Here is a 21,941-nt window from a genome sequence, read left to right as displayed (position 1 = left end):
TCCCTCTTCTCCCAGACACCCCCCCCGCTGGAGGAACGGAGATCGGCGGCTAGCTGCAGTCCCGGCTTGAGGAGGCGATCGGTGGCTGGTGATGTATTAGCGCACATGCGCACTCCTGCGGCCAAAGACCTACTGATCTCGGAAGCACGCAAATAGGAGTGCGCATGCGCAGCTAGCCTTTTATTATATAGGATGTTATTCGAGGACAGCAGTCAGATATTCTCACAACCCTCCCACCACCCCTAGTTGGCTTCTTAGCTTTTTTTACTGGTCCTGCAAGCTGACAAATGGGGAGGCACCGGCGCATGAGCAGTACAAGCGGTCCTCGAGACTTTTAAAGTGACAATACACTTTTGCATTGTCTTTACTGGGCGCAGTGAATGATGTCACCCTTCCTGGTGGTTACCTACTGACCCGGAACGTACACAATAGGACTAGTCTCAGTTAGGGCACTGGTCTTTGACCAGAGGGCCGCCTTGTGAGCGGACTGCTGGGCACGATGGACCACTGGTCTGACCCAGCAGCGGCAATTCTTATGTTATATTCTTTGAGCCTGGGTGTGACTGGAAACATTTGGGAACAACGCTGTATATGCCTAGTATTGCTAAAGAAATTATCACTAGTAGTAGATTGATTTTCCCACTTAATCTTACTGTGAATGACACTAAAATTTGCAACATAATGGATGCAAAACAAAAAGAATGAGAAGTGATTTAAGAAAGCTTGAAGAATGATAAACCTTTCCTAAGTAAGGATGAGCCACATTATGAGGAGAAATTTAGGGAAGTTTGCACTGAATTGGCAAGGAAAATGTCATTTGCATTTTCCTTGTCAAGTCAAAGGACTGCATACCCCTATCATTGAAGGACTTTCTTGAGGAAGCCAATACATGGAATTGGGGCAGAAGGATAGAGGATGTGGACAGACTGTCCTCTCCAAGGATGTGATCAAAGTTGGTTATTCTGAAGGGAAATCATCCTGTCATATGCATGTTTTGTTATCACTAAGCCGCAATCTCATCTACAGTTTATTATTTCTCAGTAGCAGAAATAGACCAATAGTATAGAACTCCAGATACACCAACCACCTAAGATTTTCTAAACCTGAGTGAAGGTGCTAGGAATTACCCTAGATTCTTCTCTGTTCTTCAAGAGCCAGATAATATCCCTTACAAAGGGTTCTACCTCAGACTAAGCCAAATAAGATTGATCAGATTAGTTCTGACCCAAGATAGCTTTACGAGGGTGGCATAAGCTGTTTTGCTGCCCTACCTAGACTACTGCAACTCTCTCTACTACGGCATTACAGAGAAAGAACAGAAGCGGTTGCAACTGCTCCAAAATGCAGCTGCAAGACTGATTTTTCCAATCCCTTACTGCTAAAACTACACTGGTTACCTGTCAAAAAACCAGTTCATTTCAACCTAGCTTGTATGATCCACAAGGCCGTCTATGGAGAAAGCTCCAGCGGACTAGTGACTTGTATTACAGTCTCTCACACTTTCCTCAATTCAAGATTTACACAACGATTTAAGATACCTTTCCCATCTTATCAGTGCTGGAAAAAGCTCTTTAACTCTTCTTTCGAGTTCCTTGGACCATACATCTGGAATAGTCTACCAACTTATCTGTGACAAATTCTCACACACTGTCTTTTCAGGAAAAGACTAAAGACATACCTTTTCCCCCTTGTAGTTACATACACTATCCGTGGTCTAACATTTCCCATTTATTTCTCCCTCCAATCATGAACAATCCATGTTGAATCTGCTCACTTCTAGTTTGGGATCATAAATGTAGTCCTTGCTGAAAGCTACAATGATTCCTTGTCAAAAATTGCAGGATGTAAGAAGCTGTATTGTATTGTATTGCATGATGTGGATTGTAGGAGGCACCTCTCAATCAAAGTGTATATGTGGAAAATCTGCAGATACATTTTTACCTGTAAACTGTACATCAGGTTTTAAAGAGAACAATTTTTGTTTGACAACTGACTTGGTAAATGTGCAGGCAGCAGCAGTCTGCTCAGTCTGTTTTCTCCTCCCTGTAGAGCTCCCATAGCAAGGAGAAAGTGACTTGCTGCACAGCAAGTCATGTCCTCCTGTGCCAGCTTAGACCCAACTGTTCATGTGAACTGCAATCCTACTGTGCAGTGGTTCACTTCCTCATCTTCTTACTTAGCGCTGGAGGGGGAAAAAGAGTAAGCAGAGCTGTCTATGCCTGCTCTGAATTCTGCATATCAGGTACAGGATTCTGTGCATCCTATGAGGATGAGGAATTGTGTGTAAATTGTACGTTGTACAGAATTCCACCAGGAGTATAGTATCTTAACTTTTTCTTTCTCTGATCTTGCTAATGCTGTGAATTTTTCCTTCTAAACCATTGATTTTAGATCAGTGAGCAAGAAATTTCCTCTTGTGTTTTGTCAAAACTAATATTGGTTTATTTTAGCTGCTTCATGGATAGCAGACAATTTTTCTGTGAATCTTTTTCATGACTGCATTAGTGTGAATTTTTCCAGTTGTTATTAGGACTGTTATTTTTTCTATGTTAGGGAGATTTGGCAATCAGGCGGACCATTTCCTGGGATCCTTGGCATTTGCAAAGATGCTGAATCGGACCTTGGCTGTACCTCCTTGGATTGAATATCGACATCAACAGCCTCCATATTCCAATGTGAGTTCCATTTACGAATCTAATCTAGATTAGATGTGAACAGCAAAGTTGTTTACTTCATAGATCTGAAAATGTACAACTCTTCCCATGTACAGCAGTCTCTTCAGGTCCTTAATTTGATAGCTACAGGACATACAAATCACAAGAAGTTGGGAGTGATTGATTGTCTGATTTAATCCTGTTTATGGAGGGAGTGAGCAATTTTGCATTCTTCCTTGACAAGCAGGATTGAAGCAGCATACAAGTAAGTGACTCCCAAGCTCAGAACTATTCCAGATACCATATTGTTTGCTCCATAAGACGCACCTGACCATAAGACGCACCCTAGATTTAGAGGAGGAACACAAGAAAAAAAAACCATTGTGAACCAAATTCTCCCTGCCAGGCTCTGTACCCAACCCCATACTCCTTGTCAGGCTCTGTACCCTATCCCCCCTCTGGTGGTCTAGTGGTAGGCAGGGACAGGGCAGGCAGGCCTAGTGGCAGGCTGACCCAGTGGCCTAGTGACAGGTAGGCTAGCCCCATACCCCCCAGTACCTTAAATCATCCCCATCCCCCCTACATACCCCCAGTACCTTTTAAAATCCCTCCCTTGACGGCTGTCTTGCTATTTTAAACATCCCCCCACCCCCCGGTACCTTTTAAAGTCCCTCCCTAGACGGCTGTCTTGCTATTTTAAACATCCCCCACCCTCGATACCTTTTAAAATCTCTTCCATACTCGCTAGCTGTCTCCTCTTTTTATTTCCCAGTCAGCGGCACGGAGGTCAGAAGAGCGCGGCAGTCAGGAGCAAAGCTTTCCGCGCTCCTGCTTGGGCCCGCGCTATTTTCTGAATGGCTGCGATCAGTTCTCGCGAGTCCCGCGAAAACTGATCGCAGTCATTCAGAAAACAGTGTGGGCCTAAGCAGGAGCGTGGAAAGCTTTGCTCCTGACCACTGCACTCTTCTGACCTCCGTGCCACTGGCAGGGAAATAAGAAAAGGAGACAGGGAGGGAGGGAGGGATCACACTGGACCACCAGGTAATTTTTAAGCGGTGGGGCAGACTGCGGTGGGCATGCGGGGTTTTAAAAAGGTGCGACGGACAGTGGTGGGCATGCAGGGAGGTAGGGTGTTTTACAAAGGTGTAGCGGGCATGTTGTGGGGCATCGGGCATGTTGTGGGGCATGTGGGTGTTTTAAAAAGGTTCGGCGGCAGGAAGGGTGTTTTTAAACGGTATGGGGGTGTAATTTTTTGTACCTTCGCTACATAAGACGCACCAAGATTTCCACCCACTTTTTGGTGGAAAAAAGTGCCTCTTATGGAGCGAACAATATGGTAATTTTCTCAGCATTGAACAGCAACCCAACCGTATAGTGATGCAGAAGTTTGATAGTTTACAAAGATTCCATACTGCTTGATCAAAAGTAGCTTTTCTGATGGAAGACTAGTAGAGGCACTAGTATGATGTCAGGACCTAGTAGCTACTTTGAATATACTTTCTAGCAAAGCAAACTTTATAAGAACTATCAAAGCTGTAGTCGTGCTTATTTGATAGGATTTGGCTTTACCAGATAGAATGTTACCAGTCTGTTTATAACAGAATTGAAGTAGAGGCACTAGTCCAGGGTTTTGAGGTTCATGCATGTTCCCCTATGTTCCCCCTCCTCAAAAATCCTAAATTTGCTGATTTTTTACTTTAGTAAGTCAGTTATTTTTATGGTTTTATGCAGTAAAATCTTGATGATGGCCATCTTTGGTTTTTAGTGAAGGTTTTTTCCAAAAGTTCCCTACACTTCCAAAACTCAATTTTTTGCCACAAATCTGGTTGGGATGGAGTCCTTGGGCTCTTCTACCCCAAATTCATGCCACGTTATGCAAATTCTGTTCTTTAGGAGCGTCCTTGCACCACATGCCATGCCACACGAACCAGAGAGGTGAGAGTAGCCAGCTTAACCTCTCCTCTGCATTCTCAGCTGACAAAAAAGGTGGCTATCCCGTTGGGTGCCTTTTCTATTTTTAGGGCCTGGAACTAGTGACAGTTCCACACGAAAGGACACGGATGCCCCGCAGCCCAAGAAATACAAGTTAGTGTTATTACATGGTGACTCCTTGCTCCCAGGTATGATATTCTGCTCAGAATATATGAATTTTATGTGGAAAGCTTTCAGGAGAGCTGGAGTCCTCCTGTGCAGTTCTGCTGCATGTCAGACTTGACTCAACAAGGTGTTGCCTCTCAGTCTGCCTCTCATCGACTTCTCAGTCTGCTGCTGTTCGTGACTCGGGAGCCCTGTTTGCGGGGGCTACTGAAGATGAAGATAATTTTACTGTTCCTTTATTATCTATGGATGCTCCTCCCATGGCAGTGGTCCAGGGACCATACGCTTGTGCTTTGGATCCTATTTTGCCTCTAGAACCTGAGGACGATCCCACAGCCAGTCAGGTTTTCAGGATAGCCCTAATGAATATGAATGGAGCTGATTTGCATGCCTATCACCTCCATTATATGCAAATCTCTCTCATGCATATTCATTAGGGTTATCCCAAAAATCCGACTGACTGGTGGTCCTCCAGGACAGGGTTGGGAACCACTGCTCTAGAGCAGTGGTTCCCAACCCTGTCCTGGAGGAACACCAGGCCAATTGGGTTTTCAGGCTAGCCCTAATGAATATGCATGAAGCAAATTTGCATGCCTATCACTTCCATCATATGCAAATCTCTCTCATGCATATTCATTAGAGCTAGCCTGAAAACCCGATTGGCCTGGTGTTCCTCCAGGACAGGGTTGGGAATCACTGCTCTAGAGACTCAGGGCACTCTTAATTTTTGTAGCTATAGACGCTCTCGCCAATATTCCATTTTCATGTCACAGAGATTCTCCCAGGGCTACAAGCAGAGTTTTTCCAGATCCAGGCATAGCCAGGTCTCTGCGTCCTGTGCTGCTCCATCTACCTGGCTTCAGATTTCATCCGACCATTGGGTTCTGGACGTTATTTAGTCTAGCTATAAGCTGGAATTTACCTGGCCTGTAACGGATCGATTTGTAGACTCTCCCACAGGGCGCCTGGAAAAGGCGAACAATATACAAGCCACTGTGAGAAGTTTGTTCGATATTCGGGCCATAGAGCCTGTGCCGCCTGAAGAATTGGGCTCAGGGAATTACTCCATATATTTATTGTGTCAAAAAAAAGGCTCTGACGATTGGAGACCCATTATCCCAGGACAAGCAGGCAGCATATTCTCACTGATGGGTGATGGCATCGACGGAGCCCCGGTACAGACACTTTAGAGTGAATTGCATTTGTTTTTAGAGCCCAGCAGAGGAGAGGCAGCGTGGGAGCCCTGCTCCGCCCCTCTCCCTGACCTGCGAGGGACCCGACTCTACGTCCTAGCAGCGCAGCCATTTGCTTCAGAGCCCAGCAGAGGAGAGGCAGCGTGGGAGCCCTTCTCCGTCCCTCTCCCCGACCTGCGAGGGACCCGACTCCACGTCCCAGCAGCGCAGCCATTTGCTTCAGAGCCCAGAGCCCAGCAGAGGAGAGGCAGCATGGGAGCCCTGCTCCGCCCCTCTCCCCGACCTGCGAGGGACCCGACTCCACTCCCAGCAGCGCAGACATTTGTTTTTAGAGCCCAGCAGAGGAGAGGCAGCGTGGGAGCCCTGCTCCGCCCCTCTCCCTGACCTGCGAGGGACCCGACTCCACTCCCAGCAGCGCAGACATTTGTTTTTAGAGCCCAGCAGAGGAGAGGCAGCGTGGGAGCCCTGCTCCGCCCCTCTCCCCGACCTGCGAGGGACCCGACTCCACTCCCAGCAGCGCAGCCATTTGTTTCAGAGCCCAGAGCCCAGCAGAGGAGAGGCAGTGTGGGAGACCTGCTCCGCCCCTCTCCCCGACCTGCGAGGGACCAGACTCCTCTTACGCCACCACAAGCCAGAGTCTAAACACATAGGCGATTACCTTCACCAGAGAGGAGAGTGATCAGAAACTCTCTCCATCCTCTTCCGTGCCTGATTACTATTTAAAAAAAAAAATACTCTCGAAACCACCAACACCATTGCCACAACTCTAACCAAAGAGATACTAGATCCAAAGAATCTTTCACCCCACAAACAAAATGGAAAATCACGCATACAAAATCATACTTGCCCTCCTAATACTCTCACTACTCATTTCAAACTGGCAAACCACAGGATATCACCTATCACCCATCCCAATTCTGACAGCAACCTTCAGACAACCACATCCACCCAGAAAAATCCACACCACCAGAACCCTAACATCCTGCCCACTGACCAGCCAAGACCACATTCCCACCGTCTGGGGAAAACGACCTCCACCAAAGCACAAGACCACCACACAAAAACAACAAACACCAGCAAAAAATATCCTCTACCTCAATTGCAACCTTAACTCCAACACAAAACACACCTCGTTAGCCTGTGCCTACATGAATATAAGATCAATAAGCCCAAAAGCAAATCTAATCAAAGACTGGATAATCAAAGAACAACTAAGCTGTCTCTTCCTAGCCGAAACCTGGCTAACATCCAACTCGGACCCATGCATAACCGAATTCTGCCCCAAAGGTTACAAATTAGAGATGGTATGTCGAGAAAACAAACGAGGGGGAGGACTAGCGATTCTAGTAAAAAACAATCTCAACCTAAAAGTGCTACACAAACAATCAACCCCTCACTTAGACCTTCTTGCATGCCAACTCTCCGACAACACACTCACAGGCACCTTGAACTGTCTGCTATGCTACATCACTCCAGGAAAATGGAACACCTCAAAACTTGATCTCGAAGAATTCTTATTCCAGAACTCTCTAACCTCCACATACAACTTGCTCCTAGGAGACATCAATCTCCACCTCGAAGACCACACATCCAAACAAGCAAACGAAATACTCTCATACCTCGACGCCCTATCCTACCAGATCCTCAATCCGGAACCCACGCATGAAAAAGGCCACCAACTTGATATAGCAGCATTCACGCCCCAAATATTCACATCACCAATGGTACCTGGCATCCCTCTCTTTGGTCAGACCACCACAAATACACCTTTACAATCAACTGGCCTCAAAATAACATAAAATCTATGCCCCAAAAAACAACCTTCAAATCTAGACAGAAAATTGAACCAGCCACATTCTGGGACAAAGTGGACCCTGCAATCGACCCCACTGACCCTACAGACTTTGTAAAACACTGGCGCACCCTAAGTGAAACAATCTTGAACGAGCTAGCCCCAGAAAAAACCAAACACAGAACCTGCAGACCCTCAGACAAGTGGTTCGACTCCGAACTCCACCTACTAAAAAGGCATTGCAGACAACTTGAAAGATCTTGGAGAAAAAAGAGAAATGACCAAATCAAATCCGCTTGGAGAACCCAAATCAAACTATATAACATCAAACTTAAGGAAAAGCGCAAAACATACTACACTAAACTAATTGACACAAACAACTCCAACACAAAAACACTCTTCAACTTAGTAAAAAAAACTTACGGACACAAACCCATTCTTTGCCACTCAAGGCAATAAAACACCAACAGCTTCCCAATTAGCGGACCATTTCAAACTCAAGATCATCAAAATCAGAACTACCTTCAACAACTTAACTACCACACTCGACGAGTTAATAACAACACCCACAACGGAAGAAGCCATAACTGCAGACAGAACATGGACCACCTTCCCAACTCTACAATGGCCTGATTTGAACCGACTATATAAAAAATACAGCCACACCTCATGCGACTTGAACTACTGCCCATCGTATCTACTCACAAATGCCTCCCCTAAATTCAAAACCAGCTTCACGCAGTGGATACAAAGCACTCTCATAGATGGCCAATTCCCACAAGATCTTGGAGAGATCATAATCACACCCTTACTGAAAGACCAAAAAGGTCCTGTAGACACACCTACCAACTATAGATCTATCGCTTCGATCCCATTATATGTCAAGCTGATTGAAGGACTTGTGGCTCAATACCTCACCAACTACCTAGCTGACCACAATATACTTCACTCATCTCAATCAGGATTTAGATCTTACCACAGCACGGAAACACTACTAGCAACACTACTGGACATAGCCCGACAATACCTCAGTAAAGGACACAGGATCCTAATTATCCAACTAGATCTTTCCGCCGCCTTCAATCTAGATGATCATACCATACTACTCCAGATACTTGATGCAATAGGGATCTCAGGGGTGGTTTACAACTGGTTCCAAGGATTCCTTAAAACAAGAACGTACAGAGTTAAGATAAACGATACGAAATCTAACCCATGGTCAAATCCATGCGGAGTCCCGCAGGGATCTCCACTTTCACCCATTCTATTCAATCTCTACATCTCCCTTGGTACCACTCTAGACAACCTAAATGTAACATCATTCAGCTACGCAGACGACATAACTATTCTCCTCCCCTTCGAAACCCAAGACCACACCTCAACAGGACACCTGGAAACAATACTGGACGAAGTAGAAAAATGGATGACAAACCACAAATTAAAACTAAACTCGGACAAAACCAAATTCTTAATGCTTGAAACGGACAAAAACCCATCCATAACAGACCTGGAAATTAAAGCAATCAAATACCCAATCCAAACCTCCCTCAAAATCCTGGGAGTGCTGATAGACAGATGCTGCACTATGCAGACTCAAATCAATAAAACTACCCAAAAAGCATTCTTCACAATGTGCAACTTAAGAAAAATAAGGAAATTCTTTGACAAAGAACACTACAGGATCATTGTACAATCCCTAGTACTAGGCCTTGTGGACTACTGCAATATCCTATATCTACCATGCCCTACAAACATGATCAAAAAACTACAGACCGTTCAGAACACAGCTCTCAGACTAATCTACTCCCTCGGAAAATATGACCACATCACCAACGCCTACCTAGATTCACATTGGCTACCGATTAGAGCCAGAATTCAATTCAAACTATATTGTCTAATCTTCAAAGTATTCAACGGTACTGCACCTGCCTATCTAAACGATCGCCTAAATCGTAACCTTTCACCCAGAATAAGAAGAACACTGACACCATTCTCATACCCACCACTCAATGACACTCATCGTAAAAAGCTTTATGATAACCTCATAGCAACGCATGCAGCAAAACTCGAACCCTCCATCACCAGATTGTTAACCTCAACATCTGACTTCAAAGCATTCCGTAAAGAAATCAAAATGCTGCTATTCAAAAAGTATATACAATCTACCTAATCTCCCTCTCCTCTTCCACTTACACCGACCAGGTTTTGCTCACTCCCTGGCACCATACCTCAATCGACCAAAAATATTTAAAAAAAAAAAAAATACCTGGAACCTAATTCATCCTACCGAAACCGATCACCTACCAACGTATGGAAACAGACTATTTGATATGTAATGTAATGTAACCTGATTTATCTTCCAATGTTATTATGTCTACACACTCATTCTGTTATTAAGTCTATACCCTCAATCTGTATTCTCCAATGTCATGTACCCTCCTGGAAATGTCCAGCTCTCTTCTTATGTAATCCGCTTTGAACCGCAAGGTACAAGCGGAATAAAAATCACTAATGTAATGTAATGTAATTGCACTCTAAGAACTTAGAAAGTTCTGGCTAGCCTGCACCGCGCATGCGCGAGTGCCTTCCCGCCCAACGTAGGCGCGCGGTCCCTCAGTTTCTTAGTTTCCGCGGAGCTAAGAAGTCGCATTTCAACAGCTGTTGAAAAATGTTTTCTTTTCGCTGCCTTCCCGTTCTCACAGTTTTCTGACTTTTTAGTCAGTTTCTTCTTTTCTTTTATCGTTAATAAAAAAAAAAAAAAATTATATACCAACTAAACTTTTATAGTTTTTTTTTCTTTACCGTTGTCAGTTTGGCTTGGTGGGGCTTTATGGATCACCATATTGTTTTCTTCCCACTTTATAGTTCTTGTTCTGTGCAGGTTTTTCCTGCTCAATTTTCCTCCACACGGTTGTTTTGTTGTGGAACCTGTCTTCACCAACATCCTTCTGTAATTTTAGTGATATCGGGATCTCGGCCTTGCCGATTTTTTTTTCTTTCCTTGTTTTTTCCTCTTCAGCGCATTTTCATGTGGAATCTTCAGAAGCAGTTTTCTGTCGGCGCCGCCAAGAATCCAGCACCAGCCGACATCAGTGATCGCCCAGCGTACTTCCAGCACCGTTCCGTCAGTCCGCACCGACTTTGACGGGCCCGATCCTACTCTTGGTAAGTTGGTGCTCCTTTCTTCCTTGGGCTTCAGGTCATTGTAGCAGTGAGTCTAATCCTGCTGACCTTGGTCATTGTAGCAGTGAGTCAAGTCCTGCCGACCTCTTTTCAGCCCCATCTCTGGCTCTGCTTCGATGTCGATGACTGCCTTGATACAGGCATGCTCATCTTGGAAGCGTGGAGCGACACTGATGGTACCGGTCATGGGCCAAGTGTACCGGTGTTCTTTTCTTTCTACTCCGGAGCGACACCAATGGTACTGGTCATGGACCAAGGGTACCGGTGTCATTTTTCTTCCTGCTCCTTTAGTGATGTGTGCCTTGATACTGCCATTTTCATCTCTGGAGTGTAGCACGATGGTACCGGCGCTGCATCCATTGATACCTGTGCTTTCTTTTCAGCAGTGTTTTTCATGTCTACGACTTCTGTCGGTATCGGCATGTTTCACTGTACCTGTCGACCTGTGTCGATGTCGATGTTTATGGTCAATGTCGACATCTATGATCCATGTCGACATCCATATCAACACCCATATCGATATGTCGGAGCTTCTTTGTCGACATCGACATGTTCAACTGTGTTTCCAGTTGTTCAGGTCGTCAGCCATGTCGACACCGTCTCTTCTGGTGCTGATATTGTTGAGTTTTTTATACCGGTAGCATTTTCACAGGAGTCTCCTCTAATTTTGACGACTCCTATGATGCGACGCCAGTTGTCATTGCAGTTATCGGTGTCGGTGTATGGGAAGGCTTTGCAGTCATTAAGCTGTATTCGGCCTTCGACATCGACTTCCTGACTGTATTGAGATTGACTGAGAGGATAGGGGTGTCTTTTGGAACTACACCCCATATCTCTCTGAACCGGTGGGTGCTTCTTCATGACATGTTCTTTTTTTCCCTTCCGTGGGGTTCAAAAAATAAACAAACAAGCAAACATTGACTTCCTGACTGTATTGAGATTGACTGAGAGGATAGGGGTGTCTTTTGGAACTACACCCCATATCTCTCTGAACCGGTGGGTGCTTCTTCATGACATGTTCTTTTTTTCCCTTCTGTGGGGTTCAAAAAACAAATAAACAAAAAAGAACAACATAAGGTTTTTACAGATCCGTTAGGGAACTGTCTGTAAAAGCATTCCTTTGGAAGTTGACTCTGTACAGTCATTTCCTTCCCTAAGGATTTTCTTTTCCTTGATTTGTAATTATCTACTTAAGGTTTGCTTGCTTCCATGATATCTACAGGAACTTTTTGACACGCCTTTCAAAACAGTCAGCATGTGTCATTGTTTCCCTCCTGGTGGAGTTCTTTCTAGAGGTCTGCACGGGAACGGGGATCGCAGGAATCCCGCGGGTCCCGCGGGAATCCCGCCCTAACCCACGGGGACCCCCCTCTGGCTCACGGGACTCCCACAGGGACCCCCTCTAGCCAACGGGACTCCCACGGGAATGGAAGGCTTTGAAAGAAGGTTCATCCATATAATATAATGGACACATCAGCCTTAGTAAAAGAGGGGGTTTATAAGTTAATTACCTGAACAGGAAACAAAAAAAGGGTTCCACCAAAGAGATTCCACAAGGAAAACAGCAGCGCAAACACAAAAGAAACTGTGGAATTGATGATCCTGTCAGAAGTAATTGCTGCTTTTTATGGGGACGGACGGGGATGGAGGTAATTCCTTGTGGGGATGGGTGGGGACGGAGAGGATCCTGACGGGGATGGGTGGGGACGGAGAGGAACCTGGCGGGGATGGGTGGGATTTCTGTCCCCGCGCAACTCTCTAGTTCTTTCTACCGGCGAGTGTGTAGGCCTCTGTCTTTCTGGGCAGAGTAGACAAGGCTAGGGACCGGTTAGCCAAATGGGCTTACTAGATTCCTGTACTGCCTGAATGATTTTCCTTGGCATACATTTGTTCACACATTCCATGTAGCCGCTTTTCAATTTCTCTGCTTACACGTACAATGTCTATGTTTTCAGTACCTGTTCTTGCAGATCTGGTTTTTACAAATCTGGGCTGCAATTGAGAATCTGTTTTTATCCCAGGACAAGCAGGCAGGTATTCTCACTAGTGGGTGATGTCATCCAACGGAGCCCCGATGCGGACATCTCATAAGCATACTTGCTTGTAGAAGTTTCGAGTTGCCCACACCGCGCATGCGCGAGTGCCTTCCCGCTCGATGCACCGGGCGCGTCTCCTCAGTTTTTACTCTTCCGCGGAGCTGAGAAGTCCGTCTTCGACTCTCTGCGCGAAGTCCCTTCACTTGTGCCTTCTGTGTCCATGGTTTTGAGTTTTCTTTGCTCATTATCGTTGGTTCACGTTGCATTTTCTTGTTTTTCCAAAAAAAAAAAAAAATTTCTTTTGATCGTTCGACCGAACAGGCCGCGTGGCTTCGATCTTACGGCGGAACTTTTCGGCCTGTCACCAGTTTTAAAAAGTGTGTCAAGTGCCAGCGCGCGATTTCGTTGACGGACCCTCATCGATGCTGTCTTCAGTGTCTCGGGCCTCAATATCTCCCGAAATCGTGCCGGCCTTGCTCCACACTTACTGCACATGCTTTTAAGCGTCGCTGCATTTTGTGGGAGTCGCTGTTCAGCATGGAGGCGTCCCCGGAGCTGCCCTCATCACAGAGCGCCATGCCTTCGACTTCCACTTCAGCCTCTTTGGCCTCGAGTCTGCTCAAGCCTGCCTCATTCGTGCCGGCTTCGACTCCGACGCCTGCTGCGGTGCCTTCCGCTGTCTCCTCAGGTCAGGTAACGCAGCCTCCCATTCCTCCAGTGGTGCTCAAGGTGCCCAAGGCTTCTAAGCCCAAAACCCCCTGGCGGCCGAGTTAGCGATGTCCGTGCTGGAGGTCCCATTGCAGATGCGGATCCCTCTTTGCTGGCTTCGTTCCATACCATGATGGAAAAGCGATTTGTCGAGCTCTTTACTAAGATTGGGCCGACGCTTCTCTCCCAAATCCAGGAGGTCGAGCCGCCTCCGGTGCCTCCTCGACGCACACTCTCGCTGCTGGGAGCAGAGTCTTGGCGAGTGTCTGGTCTGGCTTCGGGGAATGCCTCGCAAGGAGCAGAGTCTTTGCCATGCCACCTTTGGAACCGATACACTCAATGCATGGCGCTGAATCCTCCATCTTGCTTGGAGCGGAACCTTCCTCCTCGATGCCGAGCCTCGAGCCTTGGGAAGTGCCTCGAGGGGCTTCGTCTCAGCCTCCGCTGCTTCGATCCACAGCCTCCAGCCCCATCTACTCGATGGCTGCCTCGTCTGGGCTTCGCTCGCCTCGACACTCGAGGCCTGCTTCTAGACACAGTTCGGGTCATCGCTCGAGACATTCATCGAGACATTCTTCGAGGCATGCCTCGCCTCGTCGTAAGCAGCCCTTTAGGGAGTTTTCACCGGATTACTCGCCTCCTCCTCCTATGCCGGAACTCAAGGACATCGTGGGATCATTCTCTCCCTGCCGGTCCTCGGCCTCAGCGGATCAGGCCGCCTCGACTTCTTCGAGCCCGTCTCGAGGCCCGGCCCTGGCTGACCAGTTATCTTTCTCATCCTTCCTGCGGCAGATGGCGCTGGATCTGGATATCACCCTGGATTCGGGTTCCAAGTTTTCTAAGGAGTATTTGGAGACGATGCATCTTCTCCAACCTCCTGCTGAGTCTCTCCGTCTACCTCTCTATAAGCTTCTGGACCAGACTTTCATGAGATGTTTCAAGACTCCTTACTCCATCCCCGCTGTCCCAGGGAAGTTGGATGCCAGGTACCGCACGGTGCACCATAAGGGCTTCGACGGAGCGCAGCTCTCTCACCAGTCCCTCTTGGTTGAGTCCTCCTTGAAGCAGTCTCAGCCCTCCCAGGTATATGCCTCCACTCCTCCTGGCCCGGAGGGTAAAACCATGGACAGATTTGGCAGGCGCATCTACCAGAACTCGATGATGGCTTCTCGAGTCCTGAATTATAGTTTTCATTTTGCAACCTACTTTGAGTTTTTTCTCTCCATTCTACAAAGGTTTTTGCCATATCTAGACTCTCAGGCTCGCTTCGAGTCGTTGTCCCAACTCTGCCTGCAGATGATGCAATCGTCTTACGACGCTTTTGAACTCTCGGCCAGAGCTGCAGCTTGTTCAGTGGCCATGAGACGCCTGGCATGGCTCCGGACCATTGATATGGACCCGAATCTCCATAACAGACTGACGAACATTCCCTGTGTGGGAGCAGACCTTTTTGACGAGTCCATCGAGGCGGCGACGGAGAAGCTGTCGAAACATGAAAAGTCTTTTCAATCTATTCTCCGCCAGAAGCCCAAGCCTGCTATTGCTCGTCCATCTCGCCCACCTATGATCTATCAGAGGCACTACCCGCCGAAGCAGGCGCCCACCATCGGCAGCACCAACAGAAGCCCCAACAAAAGCCTCAGCCTTCTTGACTGTCTCGTAGGGATCATAACTTCCATCGTTCTGCCCTCCCCGTTTTTTCCCATCGGAGGTCGTCTCCATCATTTTTACCATCGATGGATGACTATTACCACCGACCTCTGGGTCCTTTCCATCGTAAGAGAGGGATACTCTCTTCAGTTCCATCAAGTTCCTCCGGAACATCCTCCAAGAGAGTATCCTTCCAATTTAACCCAGACTGCCCTTCTTCTTCAGGAAGCTCAGGCTTTGAGCCGGTCCCTGTGGACCAACAGAACAAGGGATTTTACTCCCGGTACTTTCTTGTTCCGAAGAAGACGGGCGACCTGCGTCCTATTTTAGATCTCAGGGTGCTCAACAAGTTTCTGGTCAGGGAGAAGTTTCGCATGTTGACCCTGGCTTCTCTCTATCCCCTCCTCGAGCAGAACGATTGGTTATGCTCTCTGGATCTCAAGGAGGCCTACACTCATATTCCCATCCATCCGGCCTCCCGTCAATACCTCAGATTTCGGGTGGGACATCTTCATCTTCAATACAGAATGCTCCTTTTCGGCCTAGCTTCGTCACCCAGAGTCTTCACCAAGTGCCTGGTTGTGGTGGCCGCAGCACTCGAGAACCATGGTCTTCAGGTGTTTCCCTACCTCGACGACTGGCTCATCAAGGATTCCACGTCTCAGGGTGTCGTCCAGGCAACCCAGAGGACGATCTGGTTCCTGCAGAGTCTGGGATTCGAGATCAACTTTCCCAAATACCATCTACAACCTTCCCAGACTCTTCCCTTCATCGGAGCTGTTCTGGATACTATTCAGCTTAGAGCATTCCTTCCTCCTCAACGCCTGGCGGCTCTTCTTCATCTTTGTCACTCGGTCTCCTCTTGCCCGTCCATCTCGGCGAGACACATGATGGTGCTTCTGGGCCACATGGCCTCTACAGTTCACGTGACTCCTTTTGCCAGACTTCACCTGTAGATTCCTCAGTGGACCCTGGCGTCTCAATGGTCGCAGATCTCCGACCCTCTGATTCGACACATTCAGGTCACTCCTGCTCTGCTACAGTCGCTTCGCTGGTGGATGCTCTCTTCCAATCTCTCCAGAAGTTTGTTGTTTCACATGCCTCCCCATCAGAAGGTCCTCATGACCGACTCCTTGAACTATATTTGGAGGGCTCATCTGGACGGTCTCCGCACCCAGGGCTATTGGACGAGTGTGGATCGTCTGTGCCATATCAATCTACTGGAACTCAGGGCGATTTTCAATGCTCTCACTGCTTTTCAGCATCTGCTTCACGACATGGTGGTCCTCATTCGCACAGACAATCAGGTCGCCATGTATTATGTCAACAAACAGGGAGGCACGGGATCGGCCTCCCTCTGTCAGGAAGCTCTGAAAGTTTGGGATTGGGCGATTCGCCACAACACCTTCCTCAAAGCTGTCTACATTCAGGGGGCGGACAATGCCTTGGCGGACAACTTGAGTCGTCTTCTGCAGCCTCACAAATGGACTCTCCATTCCACGCCCCTTCATCACATTTTCTCCTTGTGGGGAACGCCGCAGATAGACCTCTTTGCAGCTCCCCACAACTACAAACTGCCTCAGTTCTGCTCCAGGATCTACACTCCTCATCATCTCGAGGCAGATGCTTTTCTTCTGGACTGGGGAAATCTCTTTCTGTATGCGTTTCCTCCATTTCCTCTCATTCAAAAGACTCTGGTCAAGCTCAAGTCCGACCGGGCCACCATGATTCTGATTGCTCCTCGGTGGCCCAAGCAACCTTGTTACTCCCTTCTTCTGCAACTCAGCAGCAGGGAGCCTTTCCTTCTGCCAGTGTTTCCATCTCTGCTTACGCAGCATCAGGGATCTCTGCTTCATCCCAACCTGCAGTCGCTACACCTGACAGCTTGGTTCCTCTCAGCGTAACTCCCCTTCAGTTTTTACCATCTGTGCGGGATGTTTTGGAAGCTTCCAGGAAGCCTGCTACTAGACAATGCTATTCCCAGAAATGGACTAGATTCTCTATTTAGTATTTTTCTCATCACAAGGAACCTCAACATGCCTCCTTGTCCTCTGTTTTAGACTACCTTTTGCACCTGTCTCATTCTGGCCTCAAGTCTACATCGATCAGAGTCCATCTTAGTGTAATTGCTGCTTTCCATCAGCCTCTTCAGGGAAACCTCTTTCTGCGCATCCTGTGGTTTCCAGATTCATGAAAGGACTTTTCCATGTCAATCCTCCCCTCAAACCACCTCCAGTGGTTTGGGACCTTAGTGTTGTTCTTTCCCAGCTTATGATGCCTCCATTTGAAACTCTTAACAAGGCTCCTCTGAAATATCTCACTTGGAAAGTGGTGTTTCTCATGGCCTCACTTCTGCTCATCGAGTGAGTGAGCTTCAAGCATTGGTTGCGGATCCGCCCTTTACAGTGTTTCATCATGACAAGGTGGTCCTTCGCACTCATCCCAAATTCCTCCCCAAGGTGGTCTCGGAATTTCATCTGAATCAATCCATTGTTCTTCCTGTGTTTTTTCCAAAGCCTCATTCTCACCCTGAAGAATCAGCTCTTCATACTCTGGACTGTAAGCGTGCTTTGACTTTCTATCTGGAACGCACCAAGCCACAAAGAACTGCTCCTCAACTTTTCATCTCCTTTGATATGAACAAGTTGGGACGCCCTATCTCTAAGCGCACCATCTCCAACTGGATGGCGGCTTGTATTTCTTTCTGCTATGCCCAGGCTGGATTACCCCTTCACAGTAAAATCACAGCCCATAAGGTCAGAGCAATGGCAGCCTCTGTAGCTTTCCTCAGATCGACACCGATTGAGGAGATTTGTAAAGCTGCCACTTGGTCCTCGGTTCATACCTTCACCTCACACTATTGTCTGGATACCATCTCCAGACGGGATGGACAGTTTGGCCAAACAGTGTTACAAAATTTATTCTCCTAAGTTGCCAACTCTCCCACCATCCCATTGTGGTTAGCTTGGAGGTCACCCACTAGTGAGAATACCTGCCTGCTTGTCCTGGGATAAAGCAATGTTACTTACCGTAACAGTTGTTATCCAGGGACAGCAGGCAGCTATTCTCATGTCCCACCCACCTCCCCTGGGTTGGCTTCTCTGCTAGCTATCTGAACTGAGGAGACGCGCCGGACGGAAAGGCACTCGCGCATGCGCGGTGTGGGCAACTCGAAACTTCTAAAAGTTTCTACAAGCAAGTATGCTTGTGAGATGTCCGCATCGGGGCTCCGTTGGATGACGTCACCCACTAGTGAAAATAGCTGCCTGCTGTTCCTGGATAACAACTGTTACGGTAAGTAACATTGCTTTATCATCACTCAACAAGACAGGTTAATGCATATGTCTGATTTGGGGAACATTTTTTGGTGTTCCCAGGACTGTGCTGGGACATATTTCCTCCACACAAAGTACCAGGTGAGATTCTCTGATCCCATCTGAGTAGCAGTCTTCACCTTCACGGAGGCTGTTTTTTCAGTTCTTCATGTACTACTAAGAGCCTTAGTTCTCTGAGTTTTCTTCATATGGCAGGTTTTATACATTTAATGTTTTCACCCTGCTCTCAGACTCTGTTTCTCCAAGAGAGTCTCCATGGGATCTTGTGCAGTCCTTCCTTGTTTCTCCTGCTGATTGTCCTTGAAGGTTCTCTTCGATTAGTGGAGTTAGGAATTCTCATCCCTTCTCTTTATTGATTTTCAAGTACACTGGAAGACTGTGTTTTTTTGGATCTCAGATCTCTTTTTTTTCTAGTCCAGAAGTTCTTCAGGACTAATTTTCGCCTTATTCAGACATGGCTCTGCTTCCTGGTTTTCAAGGTAGCTGCCATGCTCCCATTCATACGGCTTTTAGGCTATGCTTTTCAGTTTTACTCAGCCATTTTCCTTACCGGTATAGGTTTTTTCCTTTCGATTGGTATTTGCTCCCAGATTCTTCAGGAACTGTCTGATTGTGCTGGCCACATCTATTCGATTACAGGACCTTCTACTTTTTTCCTGTTTTACACCTCTGGTTTTTTCCCCAGCTGATTTTTCTTGGGAAATGGTTCAAACACTTTCTCAAACTATTTCATTTTCTTTAGCTTTTGAGTTTACATACCCAAATTCATGTCTGTGTTTCATTGGGGTATTCCTTGACACCACTCTTATGTGAGTGTTTCTTCTTTAAGATTGCTTTCTCTCTCATCCGTCAGGGTCAGCAGTTGTTTCTTTTTTCAATCCTTTCCTACCAGAGACATGATGGTTCTTTTGAGCAACAGGGCTTCTCCTATTTCTGTTATGCCACGGGTCGCACTACGTTTTTGTACTCCTCAGTGTTCTTTTGTTTTCTAGTGGTATCAGGCGAGGGCTCGTCTCTCAAAGCATATACCGTATTTTTACGCATATAACGCGCGCTATACACGATTTTACCATGCGCGTAATATTCGTATACATGATTTTATTCATATACACGTAATATTCGCGCTATACACGATTTTACCATGCGCGTAATTTTTTTTACATTGCTGATACCACATTCGGCGACACTCATACGTCAGAGACGGCATTTGCCGCTCCGATAATGCCACCCCTGCTGTATGGGTAATGTTAAATGCTGCCTGACTTTTAGTTTTTTAATTAACTGCAAAATTTTAATTCTGCTGCCCCAATCGTCAGATTCCCCCTACTCCTCAGTCATCAGGTTGTCGGATTCTCTTCCCCCTCCGGTCGGGCCCAAAATACATAATTCCGGCCCTCCCCAGTCCCCGCCGGTGGAGCTAAGGGCGCTTCCTGGACCCCTCGACCCAGATTGCCGCCTCAACAATATAGACCCGTCGCCGTCTATGACTGATGCCACCTATTGAAATTTTTACAAGGACACGTTCTATGAGTAGATATAAAATGGAGGAAAAATATATTTTTCCGGTGGCTACTTAATTTTAATTAAGTGCATAGGAGTGATCCAGGCCATCATAGCTTTAGAAGAAGCCGTGATCTGATTTTTTGACTGGAATTGTATCGTACTTTTTTGTTATGTCATCGTTGTCGTGGAAATGAGACGCCATGTTGGAACAAAGAATATGTATATGAAAGAGCTCTCGAGTTAGTGAGTATGAATTCAGCAACAAGAACAGAAATCACATGTTCATTCTCATAAACTATAAAATTTAATCTAGATCAAATGAAGTTTCGAGGACAAAATAATGTAAATAGTTAATTAAAGTTGTAGTCATCATCATCACAGTCATCTGAATCTTTGAATCCATCAAAATCCAAATATTTATCATCGTCATTAAATAAAGTCAGCATGGCCTGCAGACGATCCTCGTTTATTTCCGAAGTGATATCGTCGTCATCATCATCGCTGATATCCGTGTCGTTACCTCCTTCCGCTGCATGATTAGTGTCATTGGTTTCATAAACAATGCCCGCTTTTCTAAATCCGTTTCAAATAGTATCTGGTGTTATTTTATCCCATGCTGAAGCCACCCACTTGCAGACTTCTGTGAAAGTTGCCCTCTTCAGCCGCCCCGTGGGTGTGTACTCGTGCGTGCCGCTCTGCATCCACTCCACCCACTCCCTTCTAACAAAAGTCTTGAATGGATGATTCACTGCGATATCTAGTGGCTGCAGCTTACACGTCAGGCCTCCAGGTATCACAGCGATGTGGGCACCAGTAGAATTAATGTAGGCCTGAACATTTTTTTCTTTGTGGGCAGCCATGGCATCAGAAATTAACAAGGATTTTTTTGAAAAAAATCCACCCTGTCTTGCCCTAAAGCATTTACCTACCCACAATCTCATTACCGTCGCAGTCCATCCATCCCTTCTTGTTGCAGTGCACAACCACACTGGTGGGCAGTTTTTCACGGGGCAAAGTGACCCTTTTGAAAATGACCATGGGCTTTAACTTAACCCCGCTAGCTGAGCAACCAATAACTACTGTAAAACACGCTCTTTCATGCCCAGTTGTGGTGATGGCAACAGATTTAGTACCTGTGGGGGCTACGGTTCTTGTCGCTGGAATGTCGAATGCCATTGGAATTTCATCCATGTTGATGACCTCCTTTGCAGTGATGCCAAATTCAGAAATTTCTTTGGCGACAAAGCCACGGAAATCAATCAGTCATCCAGAAGTCGCTGGCCAACAGTTGTTCTCATTCAAACCGATAGTCCGTTCCTTTTCATAAATTTCGAGATCCATGTGAAGCCAGCTTTGAAGTCGGGTATTCCTCTTCCATTGGCAAGTAGTTTTGCCTTCATCTGAATTGCAACAGTAGAGATTGATTGATTTTTCTCCCTTCTCCCCAGAATCCACTGCTTCAAGTCATCCTCCAGCTGAGGCCATTTTGGTTTGGCCCCACGACGTGCCCTTTTTCGCGGATCGCCGCTACCCTCACTATCTCCTGCCTTCTCCCCTTCACTTCTCTCCTCTGCCTCCTGACTCTCCTCTGCCTCCCGACTCTCCTTAAGCAGCTATCGCCTCCTGACTCTCCTGCAGCTGCCCTGCTCTCCTCGCAGTGATCGCCAATCGCCGTTGGCCCCTCCCCTTTTCAACATCTTCTCCACCATCAAGTCCTATTAGTCCACACAGACAATCAGGCAGCGATGTGTTATATCAGGATCTCTCCTTCTTTGTCAGGAAGCTCAAAA

The 21,941-nt window shown here is 46.8% G+C and overlaps 1 protein-coding gene across 3 annotated transcripts in view; it reads left to right on the top strand.

The window, feature by feature from the left end:
* Nucleotides 1-21,941, top strand: part of POFUT1 (protein O-fucosyltransferase 1) — a 92,027-nt gene that overhangs the window by 14,880 nt on the left and 55,206 nt on the right. For all 3 annotated transcript variants that reach the window (XM_033962793.1, XM_033962795.1, XM_033962794.1), the window contains exon 2: nucleotides 2,554-2,675. In XM_033962793.1, coding sequence (XP_033818684.1) covers nucleotides 2,554-2,675 — 122 coding nt within the window. The remainder of the gene's footprint in view (nucleotides 1-2,553; nucleotides 2,676-21,941) is intronic.

The sequence above is a fragment of the Geotrypetes seraphini genome, chromosome 11 (assembly GCF_902459505.1).
Source record: "Geotrypetes seraphini chromosome 11, aGeoSer1.1, whole genome shotgun sequence".
Lineage (NCBI taxonomy): Eukaryota > Metazoa > Chordata > Amphibia > Gymnophiona > Dermophiidae > Geotrypetes > Geotrypetes seraphini.
This window is presented reverse-complemented; position numbering and strand designations above follow the sequence as displayed.